Source organism: Salarias fasciatus (assembly GCF_902148845.1).
Source record: "Salarias fasciatus chromosome 23 unlocalized genomic scaffold, fSalaFa1.1 super_scaffold_20, whole genome shotgun sequence".
NCBI classification, from domain to species: Eukaryota; Metazoa; Chordata; class Actinopteri; order Blenniiformes; family Blenniidae; genus Salarias; species Salarias fasciatus.
The window spans coordinates 12,263,978-12,286,429 of NW_021941230.1; the positions used below are offsets into that span (position 1 = coordinate 12,263,978).

The 22,452-nt window shown below is 44.9% G+C and overlaps 2 protein-coding genes across 3 annotated transcripts; both read left to right on the forward strand.

Moving 5' to 3' along the window:
• The first annotated feature begins 1,297 nt into the window (after positions 1-1,297).
• On the forward strand, positions 1,298-13,310 carry nhej1 (nonhomologous end-joining factor 1). Of its 2 annotated transcripts, none has more exons than XM_030086361.1 (9): positions 1,298-1,373; positions 2,259-2,374; positions 3,329-3,533; positions 3,656-3,877; positions 3,958-4,096; positions 4,635-4,693; positions 11,924-12,095; positions 12,572-12,678; positions 12,938-13,310. In XM_030086361.1, exons 3-9 carry the CDS (start codon positions 3,345-3,347, stop codon positions 13,016-13,018), a joined length of 969 nt encoding a protein of 322 aa, XP_029942221.1. In that variant the 5' UTR covers positions 1,298-1,373; positions 2,259-2,374; positions 3,329-3,344; the 3' UTR covers positions 13,019-13,310. The 2 variants fall into 2 exon arrangements, with proteins under 2 accessions (XP_029942221.1, XP_029942220.1); XM_030086360.1 differs by having other exon boundaries at positions 12,569-12,678; positions 12,938-13,306.
• A 1,363-nt stretch (positions 13,311-14,673) lies between these two features.
• ihhb (Indian hedgehog signaling molecule b) lies at positions 14,674-22,037 on the forward strand. Its single transcript, XM_030086355.1, has 3 exons — positions 14,674-15,074; positions 18,144-18,405; positions 21,340-22,037. Exons 1-3 carry the CDS (start codon positions 14,775-14,777, stop codon positions 22,035-22,037), a joined length of 1,260 nt encoding a protein of 419 aa, XP_029942215.1. The 5' UTR covers positions 14,674-14,774.
• Positions 22,038-22,452: the final 415 nt, after the last annotated feature.

Here is a 22,452-nt window from a genome sequence, read left to right on the forward strand (position 1 = left end):
TTGCTATGTGAAAAGATAATACATAATCCTGAGCCATACACATGGGACTCATTTCAAGTCACAGACGATAAAGCAAACAGTGGATTGCTTTGGAGATTCTTATTGACTCTCTGATTAATGAACTCAAGACTCTGTGTGGGGTAGGGATCACTATGGAAACCCTAAATGAAGGAATCAAATAAGAAAGGAGTACAAATCCTATTTTTTTACATTTTAAGTGTTTATGGTTAAAGTATAAAGAACTGAGAAAATGCCTTTCTTGATGAATGCTTTGGTAGTGAAATGTCAGCGCAGACACTCTTTAATTAAACTATTTGTTTTTGTTTAGTTTTATTGTATTTAGTATTTTCTAGTTTCTTGTTTTATTCAATTCACTTTTTGCTGAGCACTTCTAACACCTCACTGTGATATGATCCTTTGTTGTCGAAGAAGTGTTTCACCCCTGCTCTAACCATGAGGCCTGACCGGTTTGTTCTGTTGATATCCACATGGCTCAGTGTCCTGTTATTCCAGAAACATTGAAGTTTGTGTTGTTATTGCTGGTATGAGGCTCAAAATGTCACTGACAACAACATGGCAAACAACCAGATTTGTTAGAAAAAGAACCATGGCAAATTTTAAATGCTTCAAATTGATAATTAGATGTGTTGTTATGAGTGAAATAATGTGTCGTTTAAAATTTGATTCTGTTTCACGAACCCGAGTTCTACAAACAGTTTTCTGGATGTCCAGCTGAGAATCTAAATCCTGACCATACTGCCACCTGGTGCTGGAAGAAGGACCACCCAGGATTTCACAAAGTTTATTGCACAATACTGGATACAAATGATTTTTGATTTTAATATATTTGGGTAAATTTTGCAATGAATTTATACAAAATTTGAGGAAAAAAATACAATAGCGTTATTACAACAATCATCAAATTCATTATCAGAGCTTCAAAAAAGGACTTATTATTATTATTATTATTATTAACATTATTATTATTATTATTATTATTATTATTATGATTATTATTATTATTATTAGTAGTAGTAGTAGTAGTAGTAGTAGTAGTAGTAGTAATAGATGATGTTGTTGTAATCGTAACATTTGTGGCACGAGTCGTATTGTTGTGGTTCGAGTGTGTTCGCTGCCTTTTTATGATGGACACGCTTTTCCGATTGCGCTGTGCAAATAATGGATCCTGAGTGAGTTCGCACACATATCGGCCAATGCCGGAATTTGTCGATGAGCAAATCGCCGATGCTTTGCAGTCGCAGTTCAAGCGGAACCTTTGAAAAGTGCTGTTGTTTCACGTCGGCATCGGAACTTTAAAATTGTCAACAACGCCGTCCCGCAGAAGAGGAGCTGCTCTTTTTCCTACAATTACAGTACAGACACCCTTTTAAAATACTTGTTCACTGTGTTTCTGTGTATTTGAAGTGGGTCCAATGTACTAACGACAAAACTCGACTTTCTTATTTGCGTAGCGGCAGATAAATTTAACTTAATGTGGCGTTCATGTTTCGTTCCTTCCCTCTAAGCTGGCGCAGTGCTAGCACTTTACAGCTCAGAAAGTGTAAATTCGTCAATAAACATGCCTTCTACGTGAGCGACATCGTGGCCGATTTGAAGGACATAGTCGGTTGTGTGAGCAGGTTTTAATTCATAACTCGTGTAGAATAAGATTCAATATAAATGAGAACGTTTTTAAAGTGAGACTTTTTTCCTATGAGGTTTGGTGTATTTGTAATGGCTAGAATTGAAACAAAAACAATAATACATTTTTGATTTCATTCATTCAAATAAACATTTTGTAGATAGTCGCCGCATTAAACAATAGCGTTTACCAATGTTGACCATGTCGAAAAATTCTAAACAATGTTTATTTCATTATCTGGCAGCGCAAAAATAATTGATCCATTTTTTTCACAAAGATCCGTCATCTGCAATGTACATTTCGTCAATACAAATTAATATGCAATGATCTCAATCTATAGAGCTTCCGCTTTTTGTTGATGTTATAACCAGCCCTGCTTAACGGTCCAATATTTTAAAAGTCGTGGATTAGTGAATGGTGTTTGGTGTAAATCCAAAACTTTGCGTGTCAAGACCCTGATATCCTCTGACCACTGGCATTTGCTGTTGGGCAGTCATAAACTTACTGATTTGGTATTTTTGTGATTTCCAAATTGGCATGAGTCAACCTCTGCAACGTGCCCTGTGTTTCAAATGGCGACTGACGAGAAATACCTCGTTCCCTTCCCCGAAAACAGGAGCTGCCGCTGCGGTCTCTCCCCTGCAAGGTGGTGATTATGCGGCCGGCTCTGCGTCTGTAAAAGCCCGCTCTCACAGATCTCAGTCCAGGCTTCTGGCGGTGCATTCCTCCGAGGTGAGTGACTCTCAAACACGTTTGATAAAAAAGAAAATTGCACCGTGGGTTCAGAGTGTGGGTGTTCATTGGCATGGACTTTCAGAACCAGCAGCTTCTGTCTGCTGTGAGAGAATAAGTCTCTGTGAAAGAATAATATCTTGACAGTAATTCTCTATTGCAGTGTTATTTTTATTGAAGGGTTTGTCTCAATATGTACTGTAAATACCGTCAGGAATCCAAAAAACTCCCATCTGCAGAACAAAACACAAACCTGAACAAACGTTCACAATAAAAATATATTTATTTGATTTGTATGAATCAAGAGGAAACGCTAAGAAGTGAAGCAATTGTGTAATTACATAAATGTGAAATACCTAAACAAATATTTCAGTTATAATGGTGAAAAATAATCCCATAGTTGCCTAGATGTTAGAGAACTGAATTTAAGATGAGATATTCTTTTGTTTGTCCCACATTGGGGAAATTTGCGTTGTTACAGCAGCAAGTGGACAATAAATTGCAGATTTTTCAAAACAGAAGAAAAAAACAATATATAATAAGTATGTAAAACAATAAAAATGACAATTACTTGAATTCAGAGGTTTGAAAGTTAAAATCTCATTGTATGCTTTATTGTTGTTGGAATAATTTCTCTAAGATGATCAAAAAGGTATTCAATAATTATTAGTAAATGAGTGACTTAATGTAAATATAAAGAAATACAGGTGCATATTAACATTTACAAATATGTCTAAGTATGTGTAATAATGTACCCAGTAGCTTGTTTATTTATTTACTTATTTCCTCAGTGTGGGCTCAGTTGGTTGTTGATTTTAGCCGTTTTTGTCTGTGTTTCCAAACCCTTTATAACTGAAGTCCCCTACTTATGTCTATGAAATTAAATAATTTCAGGTATTGGCTGGTCACAGCTTTTGAGTCTCCCCTGACTAAGCTATCATCTTCCTCCCGCAGGTGTTTGCCTGCTGTGATGGAGGCCGGTGGATCCCTTGCCGGTGACGTTCTGCTCGGTCAGCCCTGGATCCCAGTGAGCGTCAGTGGCTGCCAGCTCCTGGCCAAGAGCTGGTTTGGTGAAACAACGTACCACATCCTGCTGAGTGATCTGCACTCTGTATGGGAGGAGAGGATGGACGCTGAAGCAATCCAGATCCGAGCAAAAGTAAACAAAAAAAAAAAAAACATCTCAATTTTAACCTGGATGCATGACATCAACCTAAAAACCCTGTCACTTTGTATTGCTTTTAAATGTCTTTGATTATGAAATATTTCTACTTGTTTCAGGATCTTAACAAGCGCCTACAAGCCCCGGTCAAAGCTTTTTTCTCATACCTGTACGAGGTGGTTCAGCCTTTCCTGTCGGGAGATAACAGTGGAGCTGACAGTAAAGCTCAGATATCCCTGACGAAACAGGAGGGCGGGAACATCAGCATTGGGCTGAAGAGCAAGCTGGAAGGACTGCCTTTCCACTGGGAGTTTCACTGCATCCCTGCTCCTGTCACTTTGGTACGATCCACAGTTCAGATGGCAGACTGAACACCTTGTCAGTAAAGGTACCTCTCTGACTGCCCTGGGTGTGTTTTTAGGTGTGTGTTCAGCTGGTGCGCCCTCTGCTGGCCATGAGCAGGCTGCTCCAGCAGCAGGTGGACCAGCTGGGAGGTCTGCTGGTCAGGAAAGATGCAGAGATCCTGGACTACAAAGAGAATGGAGCCACCCTCACCAGAGGTACACAGACTGAGCACAAGCACAATGTGACACAATGTAATTAACCATGACACCAACGCGCTGCATGGTGTGTGACTGTAACCTGTGAAACCTGTAATAATCACCTTATTTTCACACAGTTTTCAGTCAGATTGATATTTTTAGACATGCTTATTATGGAAACATGAGCTCTCATGTTATTTTTCTCTCTCACAACTCTTCACTAGTCAGTTAAATCATTTTAACTTCAGGGATTCCACATACAGATTCATGATGTGGATGGGAAAACAGCTTTAATAAACAGCTTTAGTGCTTAACGCTCCATTAAAAGATTGAATGTAGAAATGGGAGAAGATGGACAAGATTAGATCGGACATGGTGCAATAACTCATTCCAAAAATGAGTGATGGGACAATAGAAGAGAGAGCATGGGAAAGGACATGCTGCTGCCTCCTTCCTTTCTACTTCCTCATGTGGAATTGTGTGTCTTTCTCTCCAGAAGTGCCTTGAACAAGTATCACAAGCTGATGCAGATGTATGTCTTTGTGTCTGAACCCAGAGCGCCTTCAGACGGATGTGTTTGAGGAGCACACCTTCAGACAGGACTTCATGGCAAAGGTGAGAACTCTCACACACACACACGCACACACACACACACACACACACACACACACACACACACACACACACACACACACACACACACACACACACACACACACACACACTCTCCTGAAGTGTTTCAGGAAGGGACCGACTCTTTTTTCGCCCTGAACACAAGCTGTGGGTCTTCCGGATGAGGAGCTGAGTCTTTTCCATGAGTGCTTGTGTCCATTTGCTCCATTGAGGTGTGGAATGTATCACCTCTGACTGTGTTGACCTCTGACTCCTTCTCTGCCTTTTTGAGAACCGCTACTTCAAATTCCTCAAAGACCTTACCCCAGATATTACCCCGTCAGTCCAGAATATAACTAAGCTAGAGTACTGGATTTATTGTCTGTGCTTCCCCCAGAAAAGAAACATGATTCCTCGACCTGCTTTCATTTCCACTGTCTGCAGAAAGTAGCTCATGAACAGGTTTTGACTCATTAATTGCAACATGTAGAGGTTTTTGAGGAGGAAAACAGCCTTTCTGTTGATGTTGTTTGTGTAAAACAACAAACCAGGAAGGAGTCACATTTTGAGGTTGGTGGTTGATGCCTCAGCTCAGGTACGAGGAGTCATGGAAAGTTACTCGAGGGTCACAGTGGCAGCTCTGTTCCCCGCGAGAAAGACGTAGGAGGACGAGGTGGGAAGGTGAGCAAAGAGTCGGAGACCGCAGAAGAAGAAGAGGTCGCAGAGGAAGGCGATCGACGCTGGAGTGGATCAAAGTCTTCCCGCTTGTGGCAAATTTCACCGGGCTGCACAGACGCCGCCCTCAAACCAAAGTCCACATTGAAATAAAACGTGTCTGGGAAAATGTCACCGGGATGCGTCAAATGGAACGCGCTAGGAGTGTGTGCGTGTGCGTGTGCGTGTGCGTGCGTGCTTGTGTATGTGTAAGACTTTGAATCGCACAGGCGTTTAGCGTGTGCGTGCAGTATTTGTCTATCAGGGTTGGGCTTTTACATACCTGTGTGTGTGTGTGTGTGTGTGAGTGTGAGTTCACCGCCTGTGCACCCACTGACTTGTGTTTGTGTCTCTGTCTGTCCCCGTTCGTCTCCACGGCAACGATCACAGCAAGCCATCAACACTGGTGCATGAAGCTTGTGTGTAATGTTTTTTTTTTTAAGTTGATAAAATTAGAAATCGAGTTTCTGCAACGTTGTCTCCAACATTATTGTTGGTGTTTACCTTGATACTGACATTTTAATGACCAGCCTCAGTGAAGGATGAAAGATTCAATAACTCACCAGCAGTGTGTTGTGCACCTATTTTCATGTGGAGCGATGCCACTTGTGTGTGTGTGTGTGTGTGTGTGTGTATGCGTGCCTGTAAAGCAGTTTGAGTGTCAGTCCCAGAGGTTAATGACAGTTTGTTTTGTCCTCTCTGAAGACAGAACTTCAAAGATGCGTTTGTTTGCTCAGGGTAACTTCAGGAAAAAGTAAAGGTCAGCGGTTCAGGATGATGCCGCCGCGGAGCCTCGCAGGGATTAACAAGCAAAGCGAGAATATTTGTTCCGTGCTGGAGAACCTCTCTTTGGCTGGACCTTCAGAGGCCGTTCTGAGGGGTGAGAACTCTGAACCCTCATTCACCTCATCCCAAAGAATACATCTGTGATGTGAGAGTTTTAAAGAAAACCCCAAGAAACGAGGGATGGTTTGTTATTGGAATACGTTTCTAATGGTTGAAAGAAAGGTGAAATAAATATTTGATGGAAAAAAGTTTGTATGAATTTGGGGTTCAGAGTAACTCAACTGGGGGAAAAAAAGGAGTCCAAGGCAGGTCTCCATGAAGAAGAGACTTTGAATTAATGTTTGTGTATCAGGATCCATTATGTCATTGAGGGTGCCCACAGAGGCAGAAGTCGAAACATATGTGAGTGTGGTCTGAGCAGCTCTTCCACACGGAGTCAGTCTGTGACGCATGCGTTTGGTTTTCCAGAGCTGTGTGTGTGTGTGTATTTACGTGCATGAGAGTGTAAGCCGTGGTGGCATAAAGCCGTGCAGTTTTCGGCGGCGCGGCGCTCGCAGCACCGTCACTGTTTGTCCACTCCGAAGTGAACTGTCACCGTTTGGGAATGTCGCCCGTTTCCTGCTCCATGAGGCAGCGGCTTCGCAGCTCTTCAACATCTGACAATTAGTGACCACATTTGACTGAAGCACCTCACTTGAGCTGCACACACTCACATAATTGAGCCAAATTGCTGTGGCTTCCAATTTTGGCACTTTCTTTCCTCCAAATATCCTGCTATCCTCACTTAAATTGAAGGGTTTTTAACGTGCAGGTTTGTGTTCAGTGAATGTGCTTAAAAACAATCAATAAGAAGCGTGTTTTTCTTCTTTACAGTGCAGAGATGTGCAGTTTTCCATCTCCAGTAAAAACACTGTAATGGTTATGTGCTCAAACGGGGTAAGAAATTATCCTTAAATGCTATGTAGTGCTCCGCGCGCCGCTGGCACGACTGCAGGAGTCAAATCCTAATATCAGTGTGCTCCGACCAGAGTCGGCTCCCAGCTCAGGGCAGGGCAGGAAACTGAACTCCTGTACCCACGAACCGCAGTGGCTGATGGGCTCCAAAATACACACTTTGACAGCAAGCAGTCAGACGTGACCATCAGAATGAAGAGAGGCCGGACGTATTGATCAGATCTGCTGAAATACGCGTCAAAGACAGTGAAATTTACATTGCTGTTCACCGTCAGTTCTTAATAGTAAATTTAATCTGGATTCATTTACATTCATTCAGTTTATTGTTTCTTGTGGAGGCAAAACTTAAAGTGTAAATTTCAACAAGGAACCCACTGAAAAAAAAAAAAAAAAGTCAAAGCCTAGTTTTTATTTATTGTTTTCTGATCTGTTCGTGCACGCGCAGATTACGGTCACACGTTGACCGGGCAGTTTCTGGGTCAGATGTAAGACAACACATGAAACTGTGTCTCATCTTAGCTACACCAACACTCATTCACAATAAAAAAAGCTTTCACATTTCAACTTGACACTGATATCAAAGAAGTGGGTGAAATTCTCTTATTACTCAAACGATTTCCTGTGTTGCGCTTAGTTCTCAACAAATGATGATCTATTTATTATTATTTACATGAGCTCAGAAAAACAGAGGATTCAGAAATGTGTTAATTCAGTTTTTCCACAGTGAAAATTTTTGCTGATGATTAAAATGCCAATAACAGAATGTCATTTTCTTTAGCGGTTCAACCTAATTCTCAGTTTTTTGATAATATTCTTGACAATTCAGACCAATTCAGTTTTTTTTTACTCAATACATTTTCTACATTTTGACTTTATTCACAAAGTTTTGACTTTCACTCACAGTAATTCTGTCTCTTTTAACATGATTTGATGTTCTGACTTTGCTCAGCATACAATTCCCAAAGTTTTAGCTTCTTTTTAAGTAAGTGACAGTATTCTTGCTTTTTTTTAACTTTGTTGGGAAGGTTTTTTTTTTTTTTAACATTCCCATTGAAGTTTTTTTTTTTTGTCAAAATTCTTCTATTTTGACATTTGGTCTGAACACTAATGTTTTCAGTTTATTAATATTGACATCATGTCTTTATTTGGACTTTTCTTTCAGCTTTCTTAACTTGTACACTATCCCCTTGTCATTTTGACTTTGTTCTCTTTAATCTTGGCTTCTCATGTGATATTAGACTTTTTTTTCTCAATAGCTGATCAACAACGACAAACAAAAAAAAAAGCGGCGAGCAGATCACACAGTACAAGAAGAAGTAACAGCAGAGAGGAGAGTCTGGAAGGTTTTTCTGTCCCTCTTCAGTCAATCATTGACTGCTGGCCTCATAAACAGCAGCGAGCGGCTCTTTATCTCACTTACCTGAAGAATTCAGGGCCTGGGTGGGAAGTGGGCGAGGCTGCTGAGGAGGAGGTGCTGATATAAGCACGGGCGCATTCTATAGCCAGGAAGTGATAAAGAATATTCAGCCTGCTTGTCGTGTTTCATGATATGTAACACATTTTAGTGTTAATTTTGGCGTTTTTACATTACCAGGCTCTTTCTACTTCCTGCTTCAGACTAAAGGAAGCAGGATTCTTTCAAATGTTTGTGTGGACTTAAAATGCTCAACTAATCTTTTCAGGCGGCCTCAGTTTCTCCGCTGTTTGTGAGGACTAAAAGCCTTGAAAACAAAATTCTGTACATCCGGCTCCTCCTCCTCGTCCTCCTCGTCCTATGCCTCCTGTCAGTTGCACACAGTTTCCACAGGGTTGTCCCTGGCCCGGGTCTGTAATTAGGCCCTCTGCGGCCTGGCGGCGCCCCCTCTCCAGCTGCCGGCCTCTGGTCTGCGTCCCGGCCCGGACAAGGCCGAGCGCGGCTTCCCACAAGAGACATCACGAGCCCTGCGAGCGGCGGCTCCGAGCACGGCAGCAGCTGCAGCGGCGCTTGTCGGCACGTGAACACGTCGGGCGGCGCGTGCAGCGGCCGCCGCCTCCTGCTGCTCTCCTCTTTATTTGAGGCGTTTAAAACTCGCTGTAACAGCAACAAGAGTGCGAAGCTGAAAGTGAAGGGATCACAGTAGATCAGTAGATTTTCGGGAGTTTCGGTGCTTTTATTGCAAAGGAAATACACACCTTGTATCAGTGTGTCAGGATTTCTTATGTGCCTTGAGGATTCCCCAAAAGGCTAAACACAACCTGCTTTTTTTTTTTCTCCGTTATCCCATGACTTTCTTGTCATCGTCAAGCAAGTCAATATCATCCTGGCAACAATACTGTCAAAAACCTAAAAGTTGACTTTTAAAAGCTTCATGTTCAGTTTCGTCTTCTCATCTCTTGAACATCGCTCACACACTTCCCACCTGTTTTTAGAACAGAACGTCAGCCGTACAGCCGGTCCAGTGTTTCCCCTGCGGTGGCCGCAGCAGCCATTCGTCTGCAACCGAGACATTGTCGTGACTGTTGAAGGGACGTTGGCCTCGGCGTAAACTTTTGACCCTCGGCAATTTGACGTCAGCGGCCCGGAGGGCGAGGAGAGGCGAGAGGGAAATGAGGCGAAACTGTGGTGGTGGTCGTCGTCAGTGGTGAAGATTTCACCTGGGAATCAGTCCCTACCGACAGTATTCAAACAGGTGGACTTTAAATCTCTGACATTTTGGTGGAGTTCAAGAAAAACTCCCAGCAATCAGGTGAAATGTAGATATTAGTATTAATCATGTAACTGATGGTAGTGATACTCTGCTCTTATTACTCTCCTCTGTCCTAAAGCTCTTTAATTCCTCCAGTTTTTAATTATTTTTGGGGTGAATGTGTGACCTTGCATCCTCGGGGGGCTCCAGAAGTGGAATTTGAGAGAGAAAGTGGTTGGGGGCGGGGGGGCAACATGCGGTCAGTAGGCGAGGTGGGGACGAGGGAGCGTCAGAGTGAGACTGTCCGGCACCAGACCCCCCGCTGGAAAAACAACGGCCGCAGCAGCGGCAGCCCGTCTAAAACCAGAGCTGTTTACCTGCTAATAATAGAGAAACGGCCACAGGCTGCCAGCTCTCCCCCATCCTCTCGTCACCTTCCCCACATGCGAAGCTTTGCTGTGGTGCAGTGGGCGGGGCCTGGAGGCGTGATCGCCAGGTGAGCCCCCCCCCCCTTCACTGCCTCATCCTCCTTTGTTGCTTGTGGACTTCGCTCAGTTACCAAAGCAGGGAGGAACTTTCCAGAGCATTACTCAGCCCGACAAAACGGGCACGGGGTTATTGACCTTCTGTAATCACCTTTTTATTTCTCGTCTGGTGTTGCTGTTTTGGTCTGCAGCTCGCAGAGCAGTCGCCCTCTCACTCCCGTGTTCGCACTGACTAAAAATACCGGGACGTATGGAGGTCCGCTCCGGCGCAGGGAAGAGGAAATTGTGTTTCATTTTTACAGCGTGCGCCGTGGTTTTTGGCCGTGTGGTCTCTGGGAAACGCTGTTCCAAAGTGATTTTAATGTCTTTTACTGTCAGGATGTCACATTAGCACCCTGCTTACTCGACTGCATTTAAAACGTTTTGGAAAAGTTCCGCCTCGGGAGCCGTTTTTCTGAATGTTGTGTCTTCGGTGGCTCCGAGCGCCGTTGTCGTGTAAACAGAAACCCCAGAGCTGCTTCCATCAGAAGGAGAGGAAGGGCCTCAAACTATCAAACAGACAGCTGAGTTTAGTGCTTCAGAGCGGCCGGATTCAACAAATTGAGCTCAGCGTTTCACATCAAATAATCTGAAGTGAGCTGGTTGGAAGCCAGCGAGGAGGAGGAGGAGGAGGGTGGAAGTGAATAGAAGGAGAGAATAAGGTGGGCTTTCTGCTGCTTTCCCCCCCCTCAGCACATTGGTTCCTCTGTGCCCAAAGCAGAACGAAGCCTCACCAGAGCATACATTTATTTTTACGATATTTAAACAAACAAATAACAAAAATAAATCAATGCGAAACCTCGAGACCTGACCAAAGTGTGTTTAGGAGCCCCTCTGCCCTGACAGCGAGCGGGAGACCACCAATTTCTCCCGGTCAATATTTGAGGAGCTAATTTGGAGAGTTTGTCCTCTCCATTGGGGGAAAAAAAAAAGAGGGATTTAGTGAATAGCGAGTGTTTTTCTATGCGTCAGCCGTGCGTTCGCATAATGTTACCGGAGATTACCTGCAGCCTTATCTGTCAGGCCGGTGTGTGTGTGTGTGTGTGTGTGTGTTTCGGTTGTCGCTCCTCTTGTGGTCAGCTGTGCCAGTAATGCAGCTTTGATTAGAGGCTTATCACAACTCGGCCATGTGAGTCCCGCAGCAGGACCAGAAAACAAACATCTCCCCAGAAACCATGCTGAGCCTGGACAAAAACTCTTAAATATTATGATTTTCATGGTATTTTTTGGCTTAAAGTCTGTTTTGGGGCGAGGAAACGCACAAATGAAGCGTCTCAATCTGAATATAAAGACTAAACCTGGTAGCCTTTAAAGAAAATACGCTAAAAGTAGGCATTTGATGTTCACTTTTTGATGTTTTTTTGGCAGATATTAAAGCAACAAACCTCAGATCTTCTATTTTTGGACATAAATGCCTAAAGTGTGGTTGAGCATTAAGGAATGGTTTGAATTTTGAAGACACTTTCCAAAAAGTGGGACAAAAATAATGCAGCAAATAAAAAGGACATTTAAAATCAAAGGCTGATAAAAAATTAATGGTCATTATGTATTTTCCTGTGTGACGTGACTTTGCACGTCTTTCCTACCAGGCTCTTCCTCTGCTGTGTGCCGAGCGGCCGGACGTTCTGGGCTTCGATGCGGACCTCCAGCGGCTGTACGGCGCCGTCGTCACTCACAGAACCGCGCGGAAGCGCAAACTGCCCGAGGAGCGCGTCGTCGAGGAGCTTCAAACCGAAGGAGCAGCGCTCTCCTCATCTCCAGGTGAAAACTCAAGCCTCACTGTGGCCACAACAACCACTTCTATAGTGAAAATGCAAAACTTGGATTCAATTTTGGGTGTTTGTTTCCATGACAACAGTGACTGGAATAGTAATCCATTCTAATGTCCATGTTCTTCCATTCGTGTTTATAGTGTTTTGTTCTCTGCAGTGTGTGTGTGTGTGTGTGTGTGTGTGTGTGTGTGTGTGTGTGTGTGTGTGTGCGCGCGCGCGCGTCATTTCATGACAGTAATAAACAACAGCACCCACTAGTGGCCCAACATGCAAACTACATGTCTGTCATGTAACGGTCGTCGTTTTCCCAACACTGCTGTGTAAACGCAAAACCTCCCTGAAAGAAATATGCAAAAACGATGCATTTTAACTTGAAATGTCAACAGGGCCTAACTCAGGACAAGAAGCGTTGAAACCGTCGGTTTATTGACCCACGAGGAGACATTTTCGTTTGTCCTCCAGCAGCCAAATCTGTCGGGGTTGACACAGCCGGAGACGACAGAAAACAGAGCCACAATGGCCAGGTGGACGAAGCAGAAGCCAAAACGGCCAGCAAGCAAACCGTCCCACAGGTGAGATGGGAGGGAGAAGACAGGAGCTCACGTGTGCCCCTTTTACGATTTCACAGTGTTGTTACTGTTTAAACATTTGGAGAGTTTTACAGCCATAATGGCTTTAAAATGAGGAAACGAGCGTCACAAACAACATGATGTAGAAGGCTAATCTATGGATTTTACAAGAAAATTGAAGATTTTATTATAAATGTAGGAAGGAACTTTACTTGTGAAGAATAAAGATGAGTTTCATTTCAACAAATGTCCTCTCACGCAGTCTCTGGCTGTCTCCTCCGAGCCGGCAGAGCGACCGTCGACCAAATCCAAGAAGAAGAAGAAGGTGGGACTGTTCAGATGAGCCGGAGCAGTACAACACACACACACACACACACACACACACACACACACACACAGACTGACGACAAATTACATGTACATTCACCACACACTGGCTTTTAAATCTCATTCCGTCGCCTGCCTTTAAAATCTTGATTTCTTTACATTTTACCGAGAAGATCGCCTTTTTTTTTTTTTTTTTTTTTTTTTTTAACACTAGATGGTTTTATCATGAACATTTTTAGATTAAAGGTGTAATAAACTATCAAGATTTGTTATTTTTAGGGTATTTTATACTTAGAGATTGTCTTTTTTTAATTGCTTTGTGAACCTTCGCATTTGGTTTTAAAGAAGTCAAACTCAATAAAACATATTAATGGGATTTTGACAGCTGGTTTTGTTCTTTTTTTTTTTTACAGAGGAAATATTAAAACTTTTTTACAGCACCGAAGGTATATATTAAAAGTATTTTTCTGTTAAATCCATAAAACCTTGAGATGTTTCTGAAGCTCGTTCTGAGTCAGAGTACAATGAGCTGGCGGTGGTCGATAAGAGCGGCCGCTCTCCTTTTTCAGAGCACGGTGAGATGTTGACTCAAGGTGTTGCAGTATCTGGGGAATGCCATTGAAGTTGTAGTCGAGAAGTTGCTGTTTGCCTCTAAAGTATTTCAAGAGTTTCTGCCAGACGGAAAAGTGGCTTCATTCTTTCACCTGTGACTGTCCTGGATAAAAGCTGTCAGCTTGGCTTAATTGGGTGAAATGAAGAAAATGATCAATCTTGTTTTTTTAACTGTATGGATCAGAAGTGATGAATCATAATTTGAAATGTTTGTTAAGATGAAATGAAAGATTTTGTGGTTAAATGACTCTAAAAAAGCATGTTAATAATTGTGCTGTTAGTGCCCCCCCCCACACACACATACACACGCACGCGCACACACAGTGGGGCAGCTTCACGCTGCTCAGGGTTTGCTGTCTCCTCACCTAGACTGTTATGTCACGCGGTGCCAGCCACCGCAGGAAGAAGAGGTCAAGAAGTTTTGCGGGTCTGAAGGCGCGCGCACCTGCTCCTGCTCTTGAGGACACACGCGGGTCCAAAGGACAGAGTGAGCGCGCGACAGCCCCGGACGGTCTCGTGGCTCGGTGTTTGTCTGTCCTCTTGGCTGACAATAAACAGATGAAGGCGGCCGCGGGGCCTGTGCCACCCCGATGGGAGGAGAGGACGGCGCAGAGGGCAGGTCCAGCAGGGCGCGGTCTCCTTCTTCTCTCGCGGCACCTCATCTGTGCTGGAGCAGGATCTCTTCCATTTCCATTTCTGCCAACAGTCCTGCACCACAGGGACGCATTGAGCGCAAACCCGAGAGGCCGAAACCGCTGCGGGGACACCCTTTGACCGCCGTGCCCAACAGGCGCAGCCAGCCTACGCACCGCGCGTCTCCGTGTCTGTCTGAAGCCCGTTTCTCACAGCTCCGACACAAGAGAGGCGGCTTTGAACCTGCCTGCCAAGACAAACTCACCTCGCCTATTTATGCCCCTGCCTCCGCGTGTGCTCGGGACAGGAGTGCCAGCCGCGCACAGGTTCACGTCTCCGTAGCTCGCCTCCAGCGGCGCACTGGCCACTTTTACGCGCCGGGAATGGCGGCTTTTGGGGACTCTGGGGTGAGTCCTGCTCCGTCATCTCCACTCTAAGATTATCTAAGAGAACCCACGCGCGGGGAGACAGTCCACGAGAGAGCCATCTGGCCTCCCGTCGCGGGGGGACGCCGGCCCCGGAGCGGAATGCTGCTCCCGACGCTGGTGACGTGCCTCGCCGGGTGCGCCTTTCTCCTCTCACCGGTCAGCGAGGGCTGCGGGCCGGGCAGAGGCTACGGCAAGAGGAGGTCACCGCGGAAGCTGGCACCTCTCGCCTACAAGCAGTTCAGTCCCAACGTGGCCGAGAAAACGCTGGGAGCCAGCGGAAGATACGAAGGGAAAATAACCCGGAACTCCGAGCGCTTCAAGGAGCTCACCCCCAACTACAACCCCGACATCATCTTCAAGGATGAGGAGAACACAGGTGCAGACCGCATGATGACTCAGGTAACTCTCCCACCTGCCGTGGTGCCTTTAAGGCACACTTTTTTACACATTAGGAAGCTATTTGAATGCATTACTTGGTGTACTTTGCCCGGTCTTTAAACACGTGGAGGTTGTTATCTTTACTTCTTTTCTTGTTGACTCCAGTTTTTACAGTTAACGGGAAGAAACACTTCTGACGGGCAGAAAAAAAAATCTGGAATATTTTGAGATCAAGAATTTTTCAAATTGCCAGTTCTAAATCACAACAGGAGGTTTTAATTGTGAACATTTTCCACGAAACTTTTGCTTTGCTTTTCCTGTAGAGTAATTCCTCGGGGAACACTGATTACAAAATCTCTGTGTTTTGCACAAGTTATTCTCCAGTCCCCTCTGAAAAGCTGTGGACACAGTGGAGTCTGAATTGTGGAGGTGACCGTCTGGAATCAGAGCTCTCCTCTCCTGCTCCACATGGAGCTTTCAGAGGTTCACTGTGGGCAGCTCGTGCGTAAAAGAGGGCAACCCCGCATCTAAAAATGTACGGAAAAGCGGTCGCTCTTAATTAAAACACTATGTCCTCTGTTTTGCATCATGTTTTTTTGCTGGAAAAACAGCCAAAAGTCTTATTTGGTCAGAGCTCGGGTCAAGCGTGTACTGATGTTTACCGTTTTCGTTTTTAGCCCCACTGGCTAGAGTTAACAGTCGCCTTTTGGACTGTCAGAAATTTTTACGACACCGTCATTGATGTGGCCCCTGCTGGAATTTATTTGACTCCCAATTTCCCCAGGAATAAAGTATTTATATCTGGCTCTTGCGACCGCGGGCTTCCTCCCGAGCGGCAAAGTTTAAGTCCACAGACCCACGTGGGGAATGAAAGCGGCGCGCACTCCAGTCTGGAGCTGTCACCTCGCTGCGCGCACTGCAAGAAGTATCCTGCACTGAAACTCTGCATGCTGCCAGTGAGTATTAAAATCTGGCCGAGATAGTGGCCGTGAATAGTGCAAAACGTGTGCAATTTATTTACTACCAGTTAATACACACATAACAAATCCAAAGACGTTCTTGGGAATATTCTACAAAATCAAACGCTTTGGGTGGATTTAGTCTTTTCCAACTTATGAAACTTTAATCAGGAGAAGACTCTAAATTAAAGTGCGGGCGAAACCGATTCTAATAATGCTTCCAGCCTCCAGGCAGTTCTTCAGGTGAAGCGTTTTCTCCATGAAGGACATTTTTTGCAGCGCGCACCCCGAGTGGCGGCGCGTCAGCGGCGCAGACCTGCACACAATTTATGGGCTCCAAGCCGCAGGAGACAGCCTCCTGTTTGTCTTTTACTATTCCGTGTTACTTTTTGTTTGTTTTCGCAGCGCACGTGGACAAAAATAGCCCACTTCACTTGTGTAGAAGCCTTAATTATACGGATTTTTTTCGTCTCTTCAGTTTTTATTCGCTTTTTCCTGGGCGCTGCTGCTGCACACTGGCGCGACTGTTTGGGGGGCAAAATATACGATGAGAAAGGTGGTTAATTTGGTTTAATTATCGTATTCTGTATGTTATTTCTTTCACAACCCTAATCAGTAAGTTACTTTTTTTACGTTTCTCCAGAATATTACCGCTATTCATGGTGCGTAAAAAGGGCCGTTTGAACAACTCAAAGAAGCGACAGTTCCAAGTGAGAATACCCGATGCTTCCCGAAGATTATGTCGCTTTTTCTGAGGAAAACGAGACTTTCAGATGCCTCAACAACCCCATCAGAGGAACACTTCTTGCAGCGCAAAGGTGCGCATGTATAGGCGCATGTTGTCAGCCTGTGCGTTCAATGTTTGTGTAGCCAGCGGTTTAGTGCTCAAACCGCTCCGACAGAAACCCCCGTCGATCTGTATACCTTGAAAGGAAAACCAACAAAATCCATCGTCTGATTTATGAAGTCCAACTCGTTGCTGTGACCGCAGAGAGAAAACATTAGACGTTAAAATCCACACTGAACACTGTGAAAAGGCATCTGTGGCCACCGAGCCGCGAGCTATTCTTATCACAGCCAACATGGAAAAAAAAAAAAGACATTTATAGGGTTTAATCCCAGTTTGCAGCCTTAATAGACCGAGATTCATGCATCACTGAGAAAGGCTTTCAGAGGCTGGGGGAAATGACAAGACGCCCTGCAGTCATGCAGAGTTGATTTAATAAGACTGAAGTGAGCCTGATTTTGATTTATTTCATTATATCTGTCACTCAAGTGAAATAAAACCACCTAAAACCTGTTAAAGGGTTTATACAAGTCAGAATTGATGTGGCCTGAGACGTTTGAGGTGTCGACCTTTAGTTGACCAGATGAGTTCAAACCACATGAAAATGTACCAGATCTGCAAATTCTGCAGTCATGAATTGAGATAATGTGCTGAAGTAGTTCTTTACACGCTTAGGTGCAATGTGTTTTTGTCTAATTTTGAAGATTTAGTTGTCTTTTCATTGATAATCTTTTTACTATAAAGGAGAGGCGAACCCTTTTCCCACAAGCTGTCCCATTTTACTGGATGTAGAGAAGACTGTCAAACGCTGCTAACAGAAGAAATCACTCTTTCTTCTGGACAGCGTGGCGGATCTGCCTTTGTATTTAGCTCCAGGTGTGCGTGCAGGGCTCACCTGAGATGTTATGACAATGCAGCCTTGGTGTCGAGGAGATAAACGGGGCCAAGCGAAGGATTTATTTCCGTGAGTTAGAGTAGAGCCAATCCGTCAATGGGCCCTCTCACCTTCTGTTTGCTCACCCTGACCAGGCTCCGGGTTTAGAGGGACGCTGAGGACCCCGTCACCCCCACCGGCCCCTCACCCCTCCATCCATCCCCGAACACAGCCCGTCGGCTCCCTGCGCTCGCCACAGAGAGCAAACACCAGCGACAGCTGTCTGGAGCCACAGACAAGGGGGAGAGGGGAGCCTGGGGTGACGGGGGTCTGGTGAGGGCCCCCAGGAGGGAGAAAGGCTCTCTGTGGAGAGACGGGATGATTCTAATTGGTTCTTGTGCTGAAGCTCTCAGGAAACATCCGAATAGTGCAGAATAGTTCCTAAATAGGTGACGTGTCCTCTGCTGCAGCGCTGCAAGGACAAGCTGAACTCTCTGGCCATCTCTGTGATGAATCTCTGGCCCGGGGTCCGGCTGCGGGTCACCGAGGGCTGGGACGAGGACGGCCACCACTCGGAGGAGTCGCTTCACTACGAGGGCCGCGCCGTGGACATCACCACCTCGGACCGCGACAGGAACAAGTACGCCATGCTGGCGCGGCTGGCGGTGGAGGCCGGGTTCGACTGGGTCTACTACGAATCCAAAGCACACATCCACTGCAGCGTCAAGTCAGGTGAGCGGCCATCGGCTGGGTTCCAGAGTGAGCGTACAGTACCTTGCCTCCGATTTGAGCTGAAAAACACCTCGTTACCTGCCTCCACTTCCAGCCATGTGGCTGCCAGTTCTCCCTTCTTCCATGCTCAAGTTTCCCACTTTATGTGTTGCTTCGTTTTCTCTGTGTTTTGTCTAATTATTCCCAGTAGGATGCTTAAAATGTTGATATACCTGAAAACTGGACAGCCACTTCTCACCTCTGGTTGAGATCAATATCATGGCTGATTGTCACACATTGTCATCACAGATCAACACACTGAACACAGAAGCTCTTCATATAGAGAAAATGTGCAGGTCGCATGAAAAGTAACACAAACGTGTTTCCCAGACCAGGACGCACGGGAGTGCCGAAAGTGGCGCCCCGATGTTGAAATGCATCGCAATTACAAAAACACCCTCTTCAACACTCCGTGACACATTTGACACTGAGCGGTAACTGAAATTTTCCTCTTCTGTCTCCCGTTTTTCCTACTTCACCTCTCTCTTCCCTTTCTCCTCCTCTTTCCTTCCCTCCCAGATCGGGTTGCGAGGGCCCAGTCCTTGACTTGATCAGAAGGGCAACCAATCAAGTTGGTATTTTTTTTCCATGTTTTTGATTTTTTTCCTCCTTTTTTTCTTTAATTTCCCTCAAAAGAAGACAAATAACCCTGACGTTTTAATTACTAAAAGCGAGGTGGCAGGTGCTCACCACTAGGGGGCAGACCATCTCACTGCATGTGTTAAAGGCACAGGACAGAAAAAGGAAGAAGAGAACAGGACAGGAATGAGGTGAAAGTCTGGGAAAAGAGTTTATGATGAACAATTTGTGTCATAGTCACACTTTTAAAGTGCTTCCAAAGAAGTTTTATTATTCATCATTCAAAAGGAAAATGGAAAACATCTCTCTGGAAATGGTGTCTAAAACATTTCACCCAGACGTAAAATTGCGTTTCGTTAAAGCAGTGTTGTGTCTGTTGATTCTAGCAAGTAGTTTATAGCAAGAAATTACATCAGATTCCAACACAATGCAAGATAATGACAACCTTTCGCTTATATTGCAGTCGAAATTAGCAAACCTAGCCTGCAGTTTTTATAATAAATTAAAATTTGGAAACAGAAAAAAATAATTCTGTCAATATTTTAGTTTTCAAAATGTGATAAATTATGAACGCTGTGGGTAAACTTGCTTTAAAGTAGCTGATCTATTGTAGTTTTTCAGTGTTTAAGTTACAACAATATTTTGTGGTGAGAAAGTAAAACTGACTCGAATTGAGTGAAATGGGAATTAATAACAGAATTCAAAGGTTTTGCTTGTTTTTGGAAATGGCTGCTTTATTTCTGACTGTATGTACTTCTATTTGGTGCCTTTCACCACATTAGATGAGTTAGTAAAAAAAAAAAAAAAAAAGCAAAGAAATCCAAACCTTGGCGTTTAGCATTAGTCAGTGATGCAGAGAAAAAAAAATCTCTGATTTAATCTCTGTAGGCTTTTCAGTAGGCTATGTACTAATGTTTATCAGAATGGAGTGAAATCTATACCTCGGCCCAGTTTAAATCAGATTTCTCTGAAGTGTAGTCAGGTGAGGCAGGAAGGAGTCCACTTGTGTGATTTCCTTGAACATTTATTTCCAAGTAAGTTTGACCACGAAACACCTAAATTCTCCTCAGATTCCAGAGCACAGAGATACACAGACGAAAGAGAAGCCATTACACTCCATGTTCTTTTAAATCTGGAGGAGTCTTTCTCCTCACACGTCTCACCTGAAGTCACGTGACGCTGTGTGTTTGTCTGATGATTAACCTGCTGCCCGGTTTTCCTGCTCTCCTCCTTCCTCCTCCAGGTGACTTTATCTTATCACCTGGCCTTGGCTTTCCTACCTTCCCCAAATATTTATCCTCCGATAGACTTGAGGCCGTCTTCAAGTGCCACTTTCAAGTGCCCTAACTCATTGTGACCGACACAATCCCACCTGGACGCGCATGTGGAAACACACACTGCTTTTTTTTCTTTTCAGGGCTGCAAACGGGAGCTGGGTTATTCTTCTTTTAAATCTGAAAGAAAACAGTCAATATTGAGCGACAGGGAGGTGGAGACAGTCATTGTGTGCTCAAGCTGGCTTTGTATAGAAGCAAACGCCTGAAAATTTGAAGTATTTCGTCACTAGTGTGAGTTTGTAAACAGAAAATCTGAGATAAGTCGGACAGGAGATGTAAAGGAAAAGCTCTACATTTTTTCTGTGAGAAAAATCAGGTGGTTAGATGGTTCATTTAGTTTATAAAGATATTTTTAAGTCCTAGTTTAGAAATATTTATGCAATGAAAACAAGTCAGTAAGAATTCTGGTTGGTGACTTTCTGTCACTTTCATTAATGTAGATTTGATGAATTACAGTTTATTTTTATTCACACCTCCAATAAAATAACCCATACTGCGTTTCTTTATGGACTGAGCCCAGAGGGGCGAAGGCCTTAATGTTACAATAATGTCATTATGACTTTGTGTCAAGATAAATGTGAGAGTTCGCCGCTAAAATATAAAGCAAGCTGTCAAAAATAAGGAGAGATTCAGTCCAAGTTTGCCCTTTTGGAGGATGAACCTTATTTCATGAACCTGTCATTTTTTAGCAGGTGTCCTTTAAAAAAATGAAAGTTCAAACACAAGTTTGAATTTAAGTATTTAAAGTCAATAACGATTGTTTTTTTCCCTCAATATTTTGAGAAACAGTCTAAATGATGGCATATCAGATGAAAATGGGATATTTTCTATCCGTCTAAATGATAAAACAATGAGAATAGTATTTAATTGTGAACTTTAACTGAGAGTTTTGCCATAAATATGTAAATTCAGTCTTGTCAGTTGTTTGTCTTGTTGTTTTTGTGTTTTCACCCTCGTCTCTCTGTGTCTCTGCCCTCAGACCATTCAGTGGCGGCCAAGTCCGGAGGCTGTTTCCCGGCTGAGGCCTTGGTCACGTTGGAGGGCGGCGGCCAGAAGCCCATCAGTGACCTTCGACCCGGCGATCGGGTCCTGTCCTCGTCCGGCAGCGACGGCTGCGGGCCGCTGGCGTTCAGTGAAGTCCTCACCTTCCTGGACCGGGACCGGACGACCCCGAGACTCTTCCACACCCTGCAGACGGACTCGGGGGCGCGGCTCTCGCTCACCGCCGCCCACCTCATATTTGTCTCAGAGGGGAACTGCTCAGAGGGGGCGGAGCCGGCCCGCGGCGCCCTCAGGACGGCGTACGCCGGCGACGCCCGGCCGGGGCAGTGCGTGCTGGTGGCGGAGGGCGCCGCGGGGCGGAGCCACCGAGAGGGCCGTCTGTCTCGGATCAGCCGGGTGGGCGTCACCCGGGGCAGGGGGGCGTTCGCGCCGCTGACCCGGCAGGGCACGCTGGTGGTGGACGGCGTGGTGGCGTCCTGCTACGCGGCGGTGGACCAGCACACCCTGGCTCACTGGGCCTTCGCCCCTCTGAGGCTGTTCCACAGCTGGACCGGGACCGCCGGGGGCCACGGAGACGGGGTTCACTGGTACTCACAGGTTTTACACTGGCTGGGGCGCAGGCTGCTGGATCCGGGGCGCCTCCACCCGCTGGGCGTGGCTCAGGACGACAGGTGAGGCAGGGCGGAGTCAGACTGGACCGCCCACCCAACATCCAGCGGCTTCCTGCGGGGAAAACAAACTGTGAAAATTCTCCTAAAATGAGACCCACAGTGAAAAAAATGAAAACTTTTAAGACTTTTGGAGTCACTTGTGCTCTCAAGACAAAGCAAAAATTCCTTGGAGTCCCATCAAACCCTCTCAAACTGTTTCATCGCAGGGCATTGAAGTTCAACCTCGACACGATTCTCCATTCACTTCCTATCCAAGTCATTACTTTCAGGTCATTTTGAAGCTGCTGTTTTTCTCGAATGTTTTATAGTATTTATACAGTGACAGTCTTTATTCGTACTTTAACCCTGCATTGGTTTTAAATCAGGAACAAAAGGAACACCGGAGCTTTTTGGGATTTGGATTGCGATGAGATAAATGG

Excerpts from the sequence above, each read along its gene's own strand:
- nhej1 (XM_030086360.1), top strand. The coding sequence starts at position 3,345 with ATGGAGGCCGGTGGATCCCTTGCCGGTGACGTTCTGCTCGGTCAGCCC. Across the intron at positions 3,878-3,957 it reads TCCCTGCTCCTGTCACTTTG|GTGTGTGTTCAGCTGGTGCG; the intron begins GTACGATCCACA and ends GTGTGTTTTTAG. Across the intron at positions 12,096-12,568 it reads AGCGCTCTCCTCATCTCCAG|CAGCCAAATCTGTCGGGGTT; the intron begins GTGAAAACTCAA and ends TTTGTCCTCCAG.
- ihhb (XM_030086355.1), top strand. The coding sequence starts at position 14,775 with ATGCTGCTCCCGACGCTGGTGACGTGCCTCGCCGGGTGCGCCTTTCTC. Across the intron at positions 15,075-18,143 it reads CAGACCGCATGATGACTCAG|CGCTGCAAGGACAAGCTGAA; the intron begins GTAACTCTCCCA and ends CCTCTGCTGCAG. Across the intron at positions 18,406-21,339 it reads CCACTGCAGCGTCAAGTCAG|ACCATTCAGTGGCGGCCAAG; the intron begins GTGAGCGGCCAT and ends CTCTGCCCTCAG.